Here is a 15,746-nt window from a genome sequence, read left to right as displayed (position 1 = left end):
CCTTAAATAGCCTGCAGATGGCAGCGAAGTCCTTGGGAAAAAATACAGTAAAAAAAGTTGGTGCTTCCCAAATAGTTTTGACGTGGCATACATATGGGGAATTTGATGCCGGACCGGTGTTTGGTATCGGCTCGTTGGTCTAGGGGTATGATTCTCGCTTAGGGTGCGAGAGGTCCTGGGTTCAAATCCCGGGCGAGCCCGACTTTTACCACACAAAATTGCAAATTAGAGAATAGCAATCTGAGAAATTCTTAAAGCGGTGAAATTTGACTCTTCTTCACACGCCTCTTATCTATGATTGTAGTTAAGCGACGCTGGTTCCAGCCAGTCAGCATGTGAATTACAAAAAACCCAAGAGTAGGAGCTACAGGCTTATTCATTAAAGTTGGGCCTGCTATTAAATTCCCTACAATAATTGTTGACAAATTATAAACAACATCCTATATCAGCTGAACATCATGAAGTAAACCAAACTGCTCGAAATATGTGGGAATAGCAGTGAACGCCTATTTCACAAATAGCAGACTTTATAAAACACTTTCCCTAAAGTTTGTGATGTTACTCCAATTGTGTCAATTTCCACCACTAGAGGGAAGTATAAGTGTTGCATTTAGTGGATTTGGTATTTAAGTCCTCGTTTTATATGGCGTAGGTGTGGACATGGTTATTCGGTCTACGAATCTGTTGGGCTCTTCTAATCTAAACAACCTGCATAAAGGTGCTAAGACAAAACGAAACAAGCCATTCATCCTGAATGTAGTATCATAATGCTTGCTTCTGTTTGATCCATTTAGTTACCTACCTATTAGCTACCTACCTGCCAAGTCCTACTTCTAAAGGGTATTTCTTTAGATGGGCGCGCTATTTGCGAATGTTCACCAGATAGGTAGAGCTCGACAGAAACGAAAATGGACAGGCGCTGACATTAACTCTACAAAACACAAAAAAACAGTACTTGTTCAGCTAAATCTAGTTAAAAGCCCTATTCCAGCTTGTAAAAACTAGGTCTCTTCAAAACGCCGAAATGAACCGTAGGTTATTAGGTAATATCCTTATACATAGGCTAAAGAAGAAACATAAGGAACGCTTAGACATACTGTAAAGAATATATTTATATTGGTGGTTGTTGTGATGCATTATCTCCGCATTGCAATATGGCTCGTTGGTCTAGGGGTATGATTCTCGCTTAGGGTGCGAGAGGTCCCGGGTTCAAATCCCGGACGAGCCCGAGTTTTAATCGTGTGATAAGATGCACAGTTTGACATTCTGAGGTCTGGCCACATCAAACTCAAACTTCATGATAGAAAACCAACGGAATCCGAAAACGAATCGACGTAATGGCCTTGGCATGAATGATTAAAGCATGACTAATGCAATGAATGCCTTCAGTTACTCGTTGGGTTGGGTTAGGCCCATACAATCTTCCAAATACTTTGTAAAATCAATGATCAAATTTAGAAACTAATATCTGAAGGAACTTGATGAGTCTGTAACAACATCCTGAACTAAAATGAATGGCCCATCAAAATAATTGCAGGTGTGCATGACAAACACAAGCTCATTTTAAGGGGCAAGAGCATTACAGACCACAAAACTATCATGACCAGTCATTACAAATCAGAAAGAAAGGCTGTAGCCTATCCCACATTCCAAAAGAAACTGCTGGGCATGCAGTCATTTGGACAGTGTGCTTTGCTGTGTAACTAGTGTTGTTTTTAGGTTTCTGCAAGATAATTAAATGATGAAAATCACAATCTTATTCTTTCTTAAAATGCCTCTGCCTGTATTGTCAGATTCCTGAAATGGAATAAGATGAACAGAGAATGTGAAAATGACTAAAAATGTATGGCACAGAATGCTTTCATGGGAAGTACAACAGAAAAGTTCTGATGTCAGTATCTTTGATTAACGTCATGTTCAGGGCAAGTCCATGGGGAATTAGCTTATTTGATGTGGGAAATAGGACTTGGAAATTCAGGGAAAAAAGTGTTATTGGGAATGTACCTATGAGAACGAGTTGTATACCTGTATATTGTGTTGACCAGTGCAGTAAAATAATTTATTATTGTGTTGACCAGTAAAATAATGTATTTTTAGATGTAGAAGTAACCTAGGGCACTTTTGATCATCCACACTTTTAACCTAAATGAGTCATCCCATGTAGATCTACAGCACTAAACCCTATCTCGGTATCGGCTCGTTGGTCTAGGGGTATGATTCTCGCTTTGGGTGCGAGAGGTCCCGGGTTCAAATCCCGGACGAGCCCGAGTTTTAACTCCACCCCTCCAAGTGTAACCGGAGATTCAGGATTCGCTACCTGTCAATGTCAAATTCAAAGACCTGTGGCCTATTGTCCTTACTAAAACATAGCGAAGACTCGGCACAGACAGTCAGAGACAAAAACAAAAGAAAACCATTGGAGTTGACGAATGTGGTTATGGCTTTAAATGCGGTGGGGTCTGAGAGTCGCACTAAATAGTCCTTGTAGGTAGTTCAGCAATATAATAAAAAAACCTGCATCCGACATCAAATTAACTGTGTCCCAAAAAGCCACACATTGCGCACCCTGCCACCACAGGATGAGTTGATCCAGGCCACCTTACCACTATATATAAGTCGCATTGCTGCAACACAGATCAGTTGCAAGTTGATGAAATGGCAACGCTTTCTAATAACAAAGTCAAACTCTACCTCGGACGATGCCTATATGTGTGTGCAGTGAAATCTCGTTGCTTGCGCTTTAATGTTAACTTGGTCAACCACATTATATCGGAAGTTTATACACCTGGCTGACACGCATTATCCCATCCATTCCTGACCCAATCTACCAGTTCTTTATGGAATGCCCCTGTTGTCAAGACGTCCATTGTGGTAAGCATTTGAGCAGCATCGAACTCTAAAGCCGGACCCAATTCAGCACAGTCTTCCAAAAGGGTCGCTTTTGGGAATCTTAAACTGTAGACAAGCCAGTCAACATTATTAAACGCAAAATTGGCGCTGTCTCCAAATACACGTTCACTTTTACAGCAATTATGGCATTTGCAATATCCCCTAATAAGACTAAACCTGCTGCTGTTATTGGACTCTGTAGCCTATTGCGTAACACAGCATTTGCGCACGGTTACATGCCCATTTATTTACCTCCATAGACCGTTATTCTTTCCAGTAAGACCCATGTGTCAATACTGTGTACATACTTTGGAGTAATAGTTTTCACATGTGGACCTACATACTCGTAAACAAATTCGTACAGTTAGTAGTTGTACTGCATAGTCTCTACGCTGCCATAGTTCAATGCAAGGCGATAGGACAAGATCAGCAGCGCCTAACTACAAATAATGAGTAGGCTACTTATACAGATAAGCCAGCTCTCGTGAAAAAATAAATCAGTTAATCGTATAGTACAACAATGAAAATGAAAATAATTGGAAGCCATGACAAAAACTAAATAATCTACATGGAACAGACTGCAAAATACACTTCAAAAACGTCCTTGTTTATGAATAAAATGGATGTTTTTTAATGTTTTCATGTTTCCTCCTTCCTGGACTGAATAGGTGAGCGAGGCATCAGGATAAACATAAGGGCAAATCTATCACTTAATAATAACTCGGTGATATAACCAATAATGGTTGTGAAATGATAGTCATTAATTATTAATCATTGATAAGCATAACGTTTATTGTCTAAATTTAGGTTGATGCACTCTTGTCTGTTATGGCCCTATAAGCACAACTGTGTGATGAAGCGGCATGGCTATGGGAGAGAGCCGAACAGGCGTCAGGCGGTTATGGTTGAGTTTGTGTGTGTTTGTTCGTGGTGTCCATGGAGTCAAGTCAAGTCAAATTTATTTTTAAAGCACATTTAAAAACAGCTCACGCTGACCAAAGTGCTGTACAATTAAATCACAATAAAATATCAAAACAAATAGAAAAACAGAAACAAAACAATTAAATCACAAAAAAAATTAAATACAAAACCAAATAGAAAAACAGAAGCAACACACTCAACTAAGCATCTATATACACATAAAAAAACAGAAACACCTCTAACAGAAAGCAAATATACAAATTATCAACTAAAATCAGGGGGATCCAAATGCTAAGGAATAAAAGTAGGTTTTGAGCCTGGACTTGAAGGAGTCAATAGAGTGCTCTCTTGCCTCTGAGCCTTGGTATCCTGGGATATTGTGTATACTGCCTGATATGTGACAGCACCTCTGAAATCCTTGAAACTTGAGTGCCATGAAGTGTGACTTGACTTGACTTGACTTTAGTTGAGTAAAAGCTTGATTTTCTATCGGCTCGTTGGTCTAGGGGTATGATTCTCGCTTTGGGTGCGAGAGGTCCCGGGTTCAAATCCCGGACGAGCCCGAGTTTTAATCGTGTGATAAGATAGATGCACAGTTTGACATTCCGAGGTCTGGCCACATCAAACTCAAACTTCATGATAGAAAACCAACGGAATCCGAAAAACGAATCGACGTAATAGCCTTGGTATGAATGATTAAAGCATGACTAATGCAATGAATTCCTTCAGTCAGTTACTCGCAACCGATCAAATAAGCAAATAGAGTTGACGTGATGAGGACACAGATTATGAGCAGATACTGAACACAGATTCGTGTGTTTTGCGCAGTGCAAAATAAAATAGCCTACTGTCTTAAATGGCGTTTGTTGGATCTGTCACTCCGTGCCAAATGTCCCTAAAGTCTTAATGAAACAAATAATCCACGTAAGTGGATATACAGGATATAAGCCTATGATATATATAATGTCCCTGCGCAAAGACACCAAAAGTGACTTGCCTGCCTTTATTTTTCCATGGTACCACCGCCCGCGTAGAACACACCAGGAGTGAGTGCCCAAATCTTTCTACCAGCAGAGGGCAGTCCAGTCCTTAGAAAGAAGTGCACTAAGAAAAGTAAAGGAGGTAAAGGTTTGACGTGGCAGGCATCCTTTACAGAACCTATACAGCATATGTTTTTATTCAATTAACCAAACCCAGTTTGATAACACTGTTGGTGGTGTCCTTCGTCTGGCTTGACCTGTGACGTTTAACTCATCAAAAGTGCTTTTTATCAAAAAACTTGAGATAATTTAAACCGTGCAAAAGGATAACTTTGATGTAATTTTAAATAGATCGTTATTCACAGCGTGGCTCGTTGGTCTAGGGGTATGATTCTCGCTTAGGGTGCGAGAGGTCCCGGGTTCAAATCCCGGACGAGCCCTTCTTTTACTACACATAGTTCCAAATTAAAGAATAGCAATCTAAGAAATTCATTAAGCGGTGGAATTTGACTCTTCCGCACACGCCTCTTATCTATGATTGTAGATAAGCGACGCTTGTTATCCACAAGATCCAGCCAGTCAGCATGTGAATTACAAAAAGCCCAAGAGTTTAGGAGCTACAGGCTTATTCATTAAATATGGGCCTGGTATTAGCAAATAGCTTACAATAATTATTGACAGATAATTATAAACAACGTCCTATATCGCTAAACATCATGAAGTAACTGCTCGAAATATGTGGGAATAGAAGTGAACGCCTATTTCACAAATAGCAGACTTTATAAAATAATTTCCCTAAGGTTTGTGATTTTACTCCCATTTTATCAATTTTGTCAAATTTGTCAATTTCCACCACTAGAGGGAAGTATACGTGTAGCATTTAGTGGATTTGGTAGGCTGTTTAACTGACAGGATATGAATGACAGCTAATTATCCAGATGGATTACACCACATGGGACACTTTGTCAACATGTCTCTGAGCTAACTTACAGTTGTCAGACGTGTGAAATATGAAATGTGAAAAATGTACTCTCTGCTAACTTCTCTCTCTCTCTCTTTCTCACACACACACACATTCATTTAAGACACCACAAATTAAATAAAGAAAATCTATAGTTACATTTACCCAACATATTGGCCCTGTTGGTTCAAAATAATAAGCTAATATTTAACACTACATGGCTTTCACAGGAAATGTGTGGATTATGATGCCTGTAAGGCAAAAAAGAGGAAAAGTTTGCCTGCTTGTGTCCCCAAACCTATGTAGAGGGGAGTATTATTAAGAAACTTAGAAGGTAGACTTATTAAGAAAATTTGTTTTGCATACCATTTGTGGAATTTAACTGACACTCCGCCATTCCCTTTTATCGCTCTACATTCTTTTCTCATTCTCTCTTTTCATCAGTGTCATCTTAAAGTGGCATTATGTAGGAATTGCTAATCGCTAACAAGATGCTAGCGGCTAAACCTAGCGAAACCTCTTGAAATTTGCTTACTTTGACACTATGACAAACTAGTGAGTCAACAACTTTCCTAACACAGTCAAACATCAAGCAAGTGCAACACAAGACAAAAGCAAGACGGCAAATAAGCTACTTACTAGTTCGGCAGACAGTAGTAACCAGGCGGCTTCAGGCAAACCTACATAATGCAGTAATATGCCTACGGACCCTGGTATGGCAATGGCACGGAGGCGATTCTCCATATTAAACGTCATTGTAGTGCCCCAATTTTCTTTAAGCTGTTATTTTAAGGTAAAACTGCTAATCCTAACCCTAACCCTGAAGTACAATAATGCCACTTTAAAAGAAAAGAGAGACATGGTCTCTATAAACATTCAATAAATACGACAAGGTCAGGGTAAAATGATAAGTGTTGTAAAGTTGTAAAGTTGTAAAGTTTCTGTGTCTTTGAACTGGTGTACAACAAGGAATGGGCAATGGAGACTTAAGTATTTGATTATGCATTATCTGAATATTATAAGAGTTATTCTAATATACTTTAGGTTTGTCATACAGTTTAATTTTGAGGCTTTTAAGTGGACTCATGTTACCAGCTATTATTTGAAAACAAAGGGGCATATGAACTGCTGAGAAAGTCCCTTAAGATCAAGAGAGCCAATAAACATATTTGCAGAAGGTCTTATGCTACAAGTAAGTTAATTACTAAGCTCCTTAGGAGTACAAAGGTGTTACTATGACATGCGGTCACTCAAAAAGGACTACAATTATTAGGCCAGTCTGCCAGTCTGAGAAATGTAATAAGAGTGCTCAGTCTTTCAGTAAAGGTCAGCCTTCATTAATTCTGCATTCACTTTCAAGTCTATGTATGTCCATCTTAAGGATGTCCATGTTTTTGTCAGTCAGCATTAAAAGATTTAATATCTGCATATAAACAATTATTTGTTGTCCATTCAGTCACGTTTTTGTACGGCAAGAAATTGAATTCTGGGTTAACCTATTAGGGGTGTGTTCTTTTTAAAGTCCCTTAGGAAAAGTAATAGGTGGTATACAGTTCATTTACAGTATCTTCTGTGTAGACTAAATTAATACATGTGGACAGATATTGAAAAGTCAAGAATTAAATAAAGTCAAAAAGTAAGTTCAGCAACACCTTTGTATAAACTTGATCAGTGAAAAAAAATTATATATATAATAAAATATATATATATATATATATATATATATATATAGATAAAACAGCTCACTACAATCCAGTCTGTTAAAAGGCTTTCTTCACCTTGTCTGTACTGGAAAACTTTAAAGATGCAGTTGACCATTGGATATAATCCTAAAATTGCTTCTTGAAAATGTGCATTTTGGGAGGTTTGGGGAATTTTATTCATAGCCTCAGCGCCATTTTCATAGTCACATTGCCTGTTTATCTCCAGTTACCTCCATTTTATCCAGGGATGTAAGATCACTGTGGTATTTTCTAAAGGTTCAACACTGGTATTTCTGGTGTTTGACACTTCACTTTCCAACTTACAAACTATATGCCCCCTTGCTTCCTGGTCCCTTTGACTTTTTTCAGTGCTGACTTGCAGGTTTGACTTTTCAGCATGATGTCTCCAGACTTAATCCAAATTATATTTAAAAAAGCACCTCAGGAATTTGTTTTGCATTTAAAGTTACCATAGAGCAACCAGTCACACCAGACATGATACATCATTTTATTGCGCTCTAATTTGAAGATTAAGTGGGCCTAGTTTGATAGGCTTTTATCTGTCCTCAGCAGTGGATGTGCTCCACAGACACAGACCTGTTTTCTTTTTAGAAACATGTTTTAGGTTACTAGTTTTGTTTATTATGGCTTGTTTGATCCAAATATCTGTAAGTGCAACATAGAGGATTACCTCCACCTTTAGCAATGTGTGTATCTTTTTACCACAAGTGATAGGCTACCTATTATAACTGAAGCCCTTATTACATTTCTCAGACTTGACAATAGTATGCTATATATTAGTCATATGTAAAATTGTCTTTTTCAGTAACGTGCTTTGTTTCAGGTTAAAGAAAATGACAACCGCCTGCTAGATAGAACAGGTTAGGACTTTGGTACAGATACAGACAACAGACAGACAATCAACGCTGCAATTACGCCCGGCTCTTTGTCAGAAGAACAAGCCACTCCTGGCAGGACGTGCCAAACACGCCCCTGGTAATATCCAGTGAGCCTATTGGTTATCAAACGCCGGGCGCTGTAAATTGTGTGGCGTGTGCGACCTGTCTATCTGAAATGGGTGGGCTTAGTGAGTGTTAACGTATGTAAAATTGCCAGTCAGTCGGGTTAGCGCCTGTGACACGTAAAAGGGACAATTCGATAGTATATTCAAATTTGCCGGAGGAGAGGGAACGGAACAACTCGCTTCAGACATCGGACAAATGGAAGAAGAAGGGGGTGAACAGATGAGGCCACTATTGACAACAGTGAGTAACTTAGACAGTAACAATTGCTTGTGATTTTTTATTATAACTCTGAACTTAGGCATCCAAACTGTTGGCCAGGTTTTCAGTCACAATATTTTTCAGGGCTCTCTTTGAGAAGAGGAAGGAGGAGATATGGGGGTGGGGAATATATGATAATGATGTTTTGTTCTCATTTTTATTCTTCTTTCGAGATGTTATTTGAACATTGAGTAACCAGACAGTACCTTTAGTAGTTTTACGATGCTATACAACGTGACGTGAAGCTAAAATAAATCAAGTTGGAATCATCATCGTGTCTTTCATTGTTGTTGGGGACCATGTGTGCGCCAGGAAGTATCGTAGCCTACGAGAGGGTACTAGCTAGCGACTACGTCACTCTAACGGTGAATAGTGTGTGTTGAAATAAGTTGCTCAATACCATAATAACATTGTAGATCTCGTAACTGACTTTTCGTGTGTTTGTGATCTTACCTGTTTTGTTTTGCCTGCGAATATATCATTTTTCCAACTGTTCACCATGCGCCGTTGTTTTGCATCTTCCTGGGTTCATCGCTTCAATTAAGCTACACTAGGAAGTAATGCATCCCAGTGTGTCTGATACATGCAAAGCTACCTTATTTATAGGTCGTTTTTAAAGCAGGGTTTTTAAGGGTTAAACGCTCCGGTCATGTCGGAAAATATAAAGATCTGTTATACAGCATTATGTCGAATACGTTGCTGTATGCTACGTTGAGTTCGGCTCTGGTGCCTGAAGCCAGTGTTGATAGTTTTTGTCCATACTGTCAGTTTACGTTTGTATACGTAAAAATGACAAAGCACTCTAAGCATTTCTTTGTTTAGTATCATCAGACTTACGCTAAAGTCACCGATATAAAGTCATACTTTAGATTAAGCCGTATATTTTCGCATCAACACACTGTCAGCCTACTGCCGTCATGATGATGTTCTTCAGACCATCAAATAGTTTGGCTTAACGACAGAGGCCAGCCTGCAAAGTTTTCTACTCATCATGTTCACGAAGTCATCAATTAATAGACGGTCTCACGGTTCCCCTCTACTCATATCTAATCGTTTCTCTTCACTGGCTCCATGTTGCACGGCCAAGCATATGTGGCTGATCTACCTCTCCCTCACTCACCAGCTCGCTCTCTTGCCCACACCTTTTGAGGTTTGCTGATTCTGTGGACTCTGCAGGTAAAGTCATATCTGAAGAAAGGCGTTTAGGTAACCTGTATATGCCAAGTCCGCACTGTAGGTGTAAGTTTGTACCTGCTCTTGTAAAGCACTTTGTGAACTTTACTTGCGTACTTTGGATTATGTGATCTCAAATCCATACTGAAATATTGGCAGACGCCTGATATCAGGATTTTAGAAGCCTAACAAACTAAAGTAATTCGTTTGCTAGAAATGTCACTGAGTACATTTTGTGCAAAGTGTAGGATACAACAGTTATCATGATTCTATACGTTGTGAAATAACGCAATAATGTGTAGGCCGTCTCTTTAAGACCAGACAGAAAAAAAACATAGTGTTCACAGGTCAAAGTATTGTACGATTAGACCACACTCACTCCATCTATGCTCTGTGGCATAGGGGGCACATTCATCAGGTTTGCTAGGCAGTCTCCTACTCCCCTTTGGTAACCATAGCAACCATTAGACACCAGCTGGGTGGTGTCTGTGTGAACCTGTGAACCCCACTGGTGAATTTAGGCAGTGATGACCCCCATGTAAGCCCAGAGGTGTGCAACTCTGCACCATTTGTCTCATTCACTTCAATACGTCTCTGCTGATGTCTTCTTTAGTGGTAACCCCCCTTTTTCTTTCTTCAGAGACTGGCACCTCCTGTCCTGGTCTTGTTTACATTTTCCACCTTATCTGGAGTGAGAGGTCTATCAGTGGGTTGTTTAACTCCGTTTGAAAATCATTACAGCCTTAGTTATTGAAACAGGAGTTGAACATTTATCCGAGCAGCAGCATGGTTTGGTTAAAGTCTGTTTCTGGTCAGTGTAATAGACAGTAATGAGCATGGTGGTCGTTCATGTTACACTGCCACACATCCAGACCCTCTCTGTCTCCCTCTCTTCCCCAAAGCCTTTTATGGCACTCCCATCAATTGGCTTTATGGGCTCCGGTGGGAAGATGGAGATGTGCCTGTGCCCAGTGGCTCCTTGAAAGGAAATGTCACTCTGGTCCTTTGGGTTTGCTGAGAGGACTCCCAAGCATCTCCCTTTCATCCTCCACTCATCTCTCTCACTCTCTTTCTCTGTGTGTGTCTCGTGCTCTTTCTCTGTGTGTGTCTCGTGCTCTGTTTTCGAGGATTCTCTCTCTCTCTCTCCGTCTCTTGCTCTTTTCCTTTCAAGTAGACCTATTTCTGTTTTCTTTGTTGCTCATCCAATATCTCCCTTTTACCTCTCTCTCATCCCCTCTTTATTCCTGTTTGTAGCCATTAGAATGGCTACTCCTTGATCTACATCTGTGTGTCTGTTTGTGTGACACATGTGTATTTGTGTGTGTTTGTGTTACATGAATCATAGTCTGAGTCGTGCAGTCTACAATAGCCGGAATTGCCGGCTCATTACGGGAGCTCCTGTATCATGGTCATACATTAATTCCTTAGCATAATTTATCTAATTATTACATCGTATGAAAAGGCATTTCATTATTGTGACTTCTTCAGCCCCACTGTTTTGGATCAACAGATGTTCTGCCACCCACTCTCCCAACACTTATTCAAACACTTAACACATATTCCTGACCATCTCCAGAGAAGTCATAATAGGAGCACAGGAGACGAATGCAACATTTGATGTGTCACCTGCCTGGACGATCATATTTACGAAAAAAACAACAGAGAACAAAAACTGTAATGTCTTAGTATCATAGTCCTCTTTTCACCAACTGCATCACGCTGTAGCTTTCCGAAATATGCCTAGGTGCATCAGAGGCATTACCAGAAGACAATTTATATAGCCTGTGTTTTAGAAATTACTCCGTAATCCGTGTACATATGTGCATATTACTTTCTGCTGGTGTGATGGTGAAAACTTTAGATATTAGTAGGTCAGTGAGAGTGCACTCCCATGTGCTGAGTGAGTCCCCGCCCTCCCATCCCGGTGCCCCCCTGCTTTGGGGACGGAAGATTAGATAGCAGGAAGTGTGTCATTGTTCTCTGTTGGGAGAATCAGCAGGTCTCTGGGGTTGTCGCGGCAGCACGGACAATGTAGCCGGCGGCAGCGAGGACACAACCGTGAGCTCAGCAGGTTCCCAGCAGTCTGATCCTGCTTAGGATCCCGTGGTATGTCCAATACCCACCACCCCTCCTCCCCCACGCACACACACTCACTCTACCGCCCACGTGCATGGAGGTGGTTTAGAGAGGATGTAAAGTTGGCTCATTCCAGAAGACGTGGGTCCTACCCCCCCCCCCCCCCCCCCCCCCACCACACACACCCTGAGGTACAGGAACAGGGGAAACATCAATGCATGCATCACAGGCTGGCCTGCTCCATCTGGCTTCGTCATGGATTTTGACTCACCAGACTCATCCTTTGTGTGTAATGGGTGACTAAGTAGCCAGTCCAGGCCCCAGTCCAGAGTTTATCATGCTGATGTCCAGTCCAGAGCCAGGCAGACCAGAATTTCAAAGGAGGATATATACTATTGGCGATTATACTGGAAAAGGTTATCATGACATTGGTGAGGAACAGTATAGATATAGACATAGACATCTGTGTCTTCTCGTTGACCCCAAATGGTGTTTTCCTCTCTAGCCTCAGTATTAAGCTTTGATGAGGAGGGACTCCTTTTTTTACTAACCATGAAACCAACCTCATATTGCTGCCAAACATCAGCCCCTGGCATCCTTTTGCAAATAAATTAAACCTTTCAAACATGCCGTAAACACAAACAGGAGATGACTGAGTCGATTTCTCCAGTCTGCTGTGAAAGGCAGGAAGAGTGGAATGAATTGTAATGCTGAGCCACATTAGTGAAGGCTGTGGTTTTGCTGCTGTCTTAGACATGCGTCATACGGAGAGGGAACCAAAGATGCTGGAACGTCTTTTGAGGGAAGTGTGTGTGTGTGTGTGTGTGTGTGTGTGTGTGTGTGTGTGTGTGTGTGTGTGTGTGTGTGTGTGTGTGTGTGTGTGTGTGTGTGTGTGTGTGTGTGTGTGTGTGTGTGTGTGTGTGTGTGTGGCCCTGATGGCTGATGTGTGGTGGCTCTAGGCTTTCAAATCTAACTGGTTTATGCTTGATTGTCATTCTTTTTCTAATGACAGACCAGGCAAATGGAAAAGAAAATGACAAATAGAGGTTACGGATAGCAAACACAGTTATGAATGGAAAACCAAAGTTAACTGGTAGCCTTGTTGTTGTTATTTGCTGGGAACTATGTGAAAGTTGCACTTGATACAGGCCTATTGTGTACAGCAGTTATGGGTACTCACAAGTACTCAACAAAACCTTTCGAGGCGGTGTACAGGCAATATACCATGGTCTGTTGTGAATTAAATCTTCAATAATCACCGCTTATGCTCGGTGGGTTAGGGTGGGCTGTTATGCATGCTTAGAACTAGGGCTGAACGATTAATTGCATTTGCGATTTAATCGCGATATGATAGAACGCGATTGTCTAACCGCAACGTTCGCGATGAAAAAAACGTGGTCACAAAAAATTTTTATTTTTTTTTTTTTTATTTTTTTAATATGGTACATTTTGCACACAGTGTTTAAAAAGTGCATGCCTAGTGTTTATACTTAAAATTACTTTTTTTTTAAATTACTTAAATGCACAGTGGCAAAGCAACCGATTTGTTGTTCTTGTTTCTGTAATGAGCAGTTAAATAAAAATGTAAAATGTGGGAAAGAATATTTTACACTAAATGTATCTAATATTGAGTTGGTCATATTTAAATCATTCATTATGTTTTGTTCGGAAAAAAAGAGGATTAAAAAAAAAATCGCATATCGAATCGCAATCGCAATATTTTGGTAAAAAATCGCAATTAGATTATTTTCACAAATCGTTCAGCCCTACTTAGAACACACACTCAGGATCACGCTTTAGGATTTTGTTACCACAGTGTAATTAGCCTGGTGGATTAGCACAATGGAAATGTAGTTGTGTTTGGTCATGTTAACATTACACTGGACTTGTGAACTCCCTTAGGTTCCTTTCACACCAATTTACACTCCTCCTCCCTTCAGTTTGTATCACACATTACATGAATAGCCACAATTGTAGTTATACACAGGTAAACATGTTAAATACCTTGTGAAATTGGTTGGGGACTTCTCACAGCAGCCTGTCCTCTAACTGTCACATGCAACTTCTCATACCCAACAACTTAACCTCACCAATATAATAACTGCCTAACTATAGATCCTGAGCAGCAGGATACAACAACGCACAGAATAAGGGTTTGAGTGAATGTTCTTGCCAATCGGAAATCCTTACAGGTTGCCAGTGGGGATTACCTGAAGTGCCAGCGATGGGTGGAAGTCTGGGAGTGTGTGAATTTTTCTGTAACAAAATGAATATCTTGTTGGCATATCTGTCCAAGGTGACAGTGGTGATGAGGTGGTCTCTTTAATTGGAGAGCCAGCATTTCACTCAAAAATCTTTCACACTTCATTAAGAAAAAGAAACACAGAGAACCGTACATTTAGCTTAAATTTGATTCATTTATATAGCGTCATTAACAATAGACATAGTCTCAAAACGCTTTACAGAACCCAAGACTGTGGCAAAGAAAAACTCCCTTTTAACAGGAAGAAACCTTGAGCAGAATCCAGCTCAGAGGGGCGACCCATCTAATTGAGGCCAGCCAAGTAGAGGGGTACCTGTATTGTTTTTCTCAGAACAATCAATCACAAGCAGCAAAGGCAATTTACCAAAACATGTTGATTTGAGCTCCCTGTCTGACAGCTCTGACCACCTGACTATGACAGGCATTGGCAAAAAGTTTGCACAAACCACGTCGGTGTGTATAAGTATCATCTAATTTAATTTTAAAATGTCTTTGAATAGGTGTTTCTAAAACGTGTATGACCCATTAAAAGTAGGTTAAAGCTGTGTAAGTGATCACTAACTGATAACTTGGCCTAATGGATGATCAATCTAGGAGCCATTAGCAACATACATTAACCAAGACTCTTGGTTAGTTTCTTATTGGGAACAATGTGTAGACACCTCTCTGTTTATCTTTAATGTCTGGTGTCCATGAAATGCGTATCTATGCAGATGTGTATACCTCCCTGTAGTTCTCCAGTGTCTGTTGTCCGTGAAATGTATAGTACAATAAAACGTGATTAATGCCAATGTCATGATCTTAGCCCAAAAGACAGTAAACATTCCACGAGCTGATGAGGTTTAGGTGAGTGAGTCAGGTAATGTCTTTCTGTCCTCCAGGAGAGGAGAGGAGGCTAGAGGCTGTGTAATGGGCTCGGTTGTCTCCTTCCTCAGGGGCTCAGGATCCCAGTCTTGGTTTTGGTTGCTGAGCACTGCTTTGTGATGATCTTCATCCGCAGTTTTTATCACTGCACAGCTGTTATTACCTTTCACACTGGCACTGCTATTTTGCTAATCTTCCCATTAATGTGTTTTCCGAGTTTGTTTCTTCAAGCTTCAGTGCAACACAGCAGTGGTGGTAAAGGAATGTGAATGTAGCAATGCAAAGAGAAGGACAACAAGAAGGACTTTGTTTGGCTAACTTGTGTTGCAGGTCATATGTGAGAATGGGATAATAGCTAAGTAATCAGTCTGATTCACAGCTGTACAACCTGGAATCACATACATGCTGACATTAACATGGATAAAAACTGAATTGCTCATTGAAAATTGGGTATGTACCAGCACAAAACAGACCTTTTGGTGTGCAGAGCAATACTATACCATTCCAATATGCTGGTTGTCACTCAGTTCCTGGCAATTTATTTGTGTATGACTTCACATGCAGGAAGTCACGTGCTCAGACTGAAGTTCACAGACTTTAGCTTGGCACTCAGTATTACACAGCGATACTGTG

At 40.4% G+C, this 15,746-nt stretch overlaps 1 protein-coding gene and 5 non-coding genes across 6 annotated transcripts in view; all 6 read left to right on the top strand.

The window, feature by feature from the left end:
* Positions 1 to 128: 128 nt before the first annotated feature.
* trnap-agg lies at positions 129 to 200 on the top strand. Its single transcript has one exon. It is a non-coding gene; the product is annotated as a tRNA-Pro (tRNA).
* Positions 201 to 1,156: 956 nt separating this feature from the next.
* trnap-agg lies at positions 1,157 to 1,228 on the top strand. The gene has a single exon. It is a non-coding gene; the product is annotated as a tRNA-Pro (tRNA).
* Positions 1,229 to 2,194: 966 nt separating this feature from the next.
* trnap-ugg lies at positions 2,195 to 2,266 on the top strand. The gene has a single exon. It is a non-coding gene; the product is annotated as a tRNA-Pro (tRNA).
* Positions 2,267 to 4,301: 2,035 nt separating this feature from the next.
* trnap-ugg lies at positions 4,302 to 4,373 on the top strand. The gene has a single exon. It is a non-coding gene; the product is annotated as a tRNA-Pro (tRNA).
* Positions 4,374 to 5,158: 785 nt separating this feature from the next.
* On the top strand, positions 5,159 to 5,230 carry trnap-agg. The gene has a single exon. It is a non-coding gene; the product is annotated as a tRNA-Pro (tRNA).
* Positions 5,231 to 8,520: 3,290 nt separating this feature from the next.
* The window catches only part of slc4a7 (solute carrier family 4 member 7), a 59,731-nt gene continuing 52,505 nt past the window's right edge, over positions 8,521 to 15,746 (top strand). Inside the window, exon 1 of the mRNA XM_031575950.2 lies at positions 8,521 to 8,719. Coding sequence (XP_031431810.1) covers positions 8,675 to 8,719 — 45 coding nt within the window. The 5' untranslated portion in view covers positions 8,521 to 8,674. The remainder of the gene's footprint in view (positions 8,720 to 15,746) is intronic.

Source organism: Clupea harengus, chromosome 11 (assembly GCF_900700415.2).
Source record: "Clupea harengus chromosome 11, Ch_v2.0.2, whole genome shotgun sequence".
Lineage (NCBI taxonomy): Eukaryota > Metazoa > Chordata > Actinopteri > Clupeiformes > Clupeidae > Clupea > Clupea harengus.
Note: the sequence above shows the minus strand (reverse complement) of the source record. Positions and strands in the feature narration are given on the sequence as shown.